Below are 1,140 nucleotides of genomic sequence, written 5' to 3'. Positions count from 1 at the left end.
GCCGCGGGCAGGTGTCCGGCCCTGTGCCATCTGCGCCCACCCTCCCGCCCTGGCGGACGTGTCCTGGGGGGCGCAGCACCAGGGCGAGTCCCGAGTCCAGGAACCACCCCGAGGAGCGAGCGCGAGGACCAGACGTGGCCGGCCGTACCTGGTGGCCTGGGGGTTGCTGCTGGCCACAAGCCCGACCACGGTCCCCGCGCCGGCCGCGTCCCGGCACACGTCGATGCCCACCACCATCAGGGAGCGCAGCTGCAAGGTGGCACGGCTCAGCGGGGGGCGGCACCCCAACAGCTCCGACTGTAGGGCGGGGGACGCCCCTCCTCACCGCCAGGGCGCCCCAGACCGCCGGGGGTCCGGCCAGAGGCCGCGGGGAGTCAGACAGGGGAGACCCGGGGACCCAGGCTCGGGCCGTGGCGCGACCCCGTCGTGGGCGGCGGGCACCGGGCGCCCCCTGCCCCTTGCCTCCAGGCTGGGAGTTTCCGGGTGAAGCCCTGACCAGCCTGGGTCCGCTGGGACCACGAGCGCGCCCCTCTGGGGGCCCTGGGGGCACGGCACGTCCAGGTATGGAGGTGAGGACACAGCCAGACCCCCCACCCCCGTTCTATGCCTGGTGCAGGTCTGGGGTTCGGCTCGCTGTTCACTGAGGATGCTGGTCCCGGGCCAGGCGCCCCCAGTCTGCACCCCCACGGGGCGGCAGGAGAGGCAAGGGGCAGCTTCCCGGTGACTAGGGGCTGCTCGTCCACAGGGGTCAGCCCTCGTGGACGCCACAGCGACCGTGGGGTGCGGGCCCAGGGCCGACGGACCAGCCGCTGACGCCCTGGGCCCTCCGGGGTGCGCGAAGGCCCCTGCCGGCCTCGCGGGGGACAGTGCTCACGGGGATCTCCACAGCCCACAGCTCGCCGCCCAGCTTGCAGGTCATCTGCATGGCGACCTTGGCGGCCACGCTGGCCATGATGCCCTGGCGGCCGAGCGTCCGCGCGAGCACGCACTGGCTGGGCACCGGGGCGTCGGTGCTCAGGAACTTCTTGATGGCCTCGTAGTAGTGGCCCCGGCTGGACGGCAGCACGCACAGCACCTGGGGACAGCGCTCGGCTCGGGCAGCTTCTGGGCACGGACGCGCGGCCGGCCGCTGCCCAGCCG

The 1,140-nt window shown here is 74.4% G+C and overlaps 1 protein-coding gene across 1 annotated transcript in view; it reads right to left on the bottom strand.

Moving 5' to 3' along the window:
• The window catches only part of LOC101624609 (piwi-like protein 4), an 8,163-nt gene that overhangs the window by 2,805 nt on the left and 4,218 nt on the right, over window positions 1-1,140 (bottom strand). Inside the window, exons 6-7 of the mRNA XM_012734858.1 lie at window positions 875-1,075; window positions 41-249 (exon numbers count right to left, since the gene is read on the bottom strand). Of these exons, the coding sequence (XP_012590312.1) occupies window positions 41-249; window positions 875-1,075 (410 nt within the window). The remainder of the gene's footprint in view (window positions 1-40; window positions 250-874; window positions 1,076-1,140) is intronic.

This window comes from Condylura cristata, unplaced genomic scaffold (assembly GCF_000260355.1).
Source record: "Condylura cristata isolate star-nosed mole 26May11 unplaced genomic scaffold, ConCri1.0 scaffold00079, whole genome shotgun sequence".
Classification (NCBI taxonomy): domain Eukaryota; kingdom Metazoa; phylum Chordata; class Mammalia; order Eulipotyphla; family Talpidae; genus Condylura; species Condylura cristata.
Note: the sequence above shows the minus strand (reverse complement) of the source record. Positions and strands in the feature narration are given on the sequence as shown.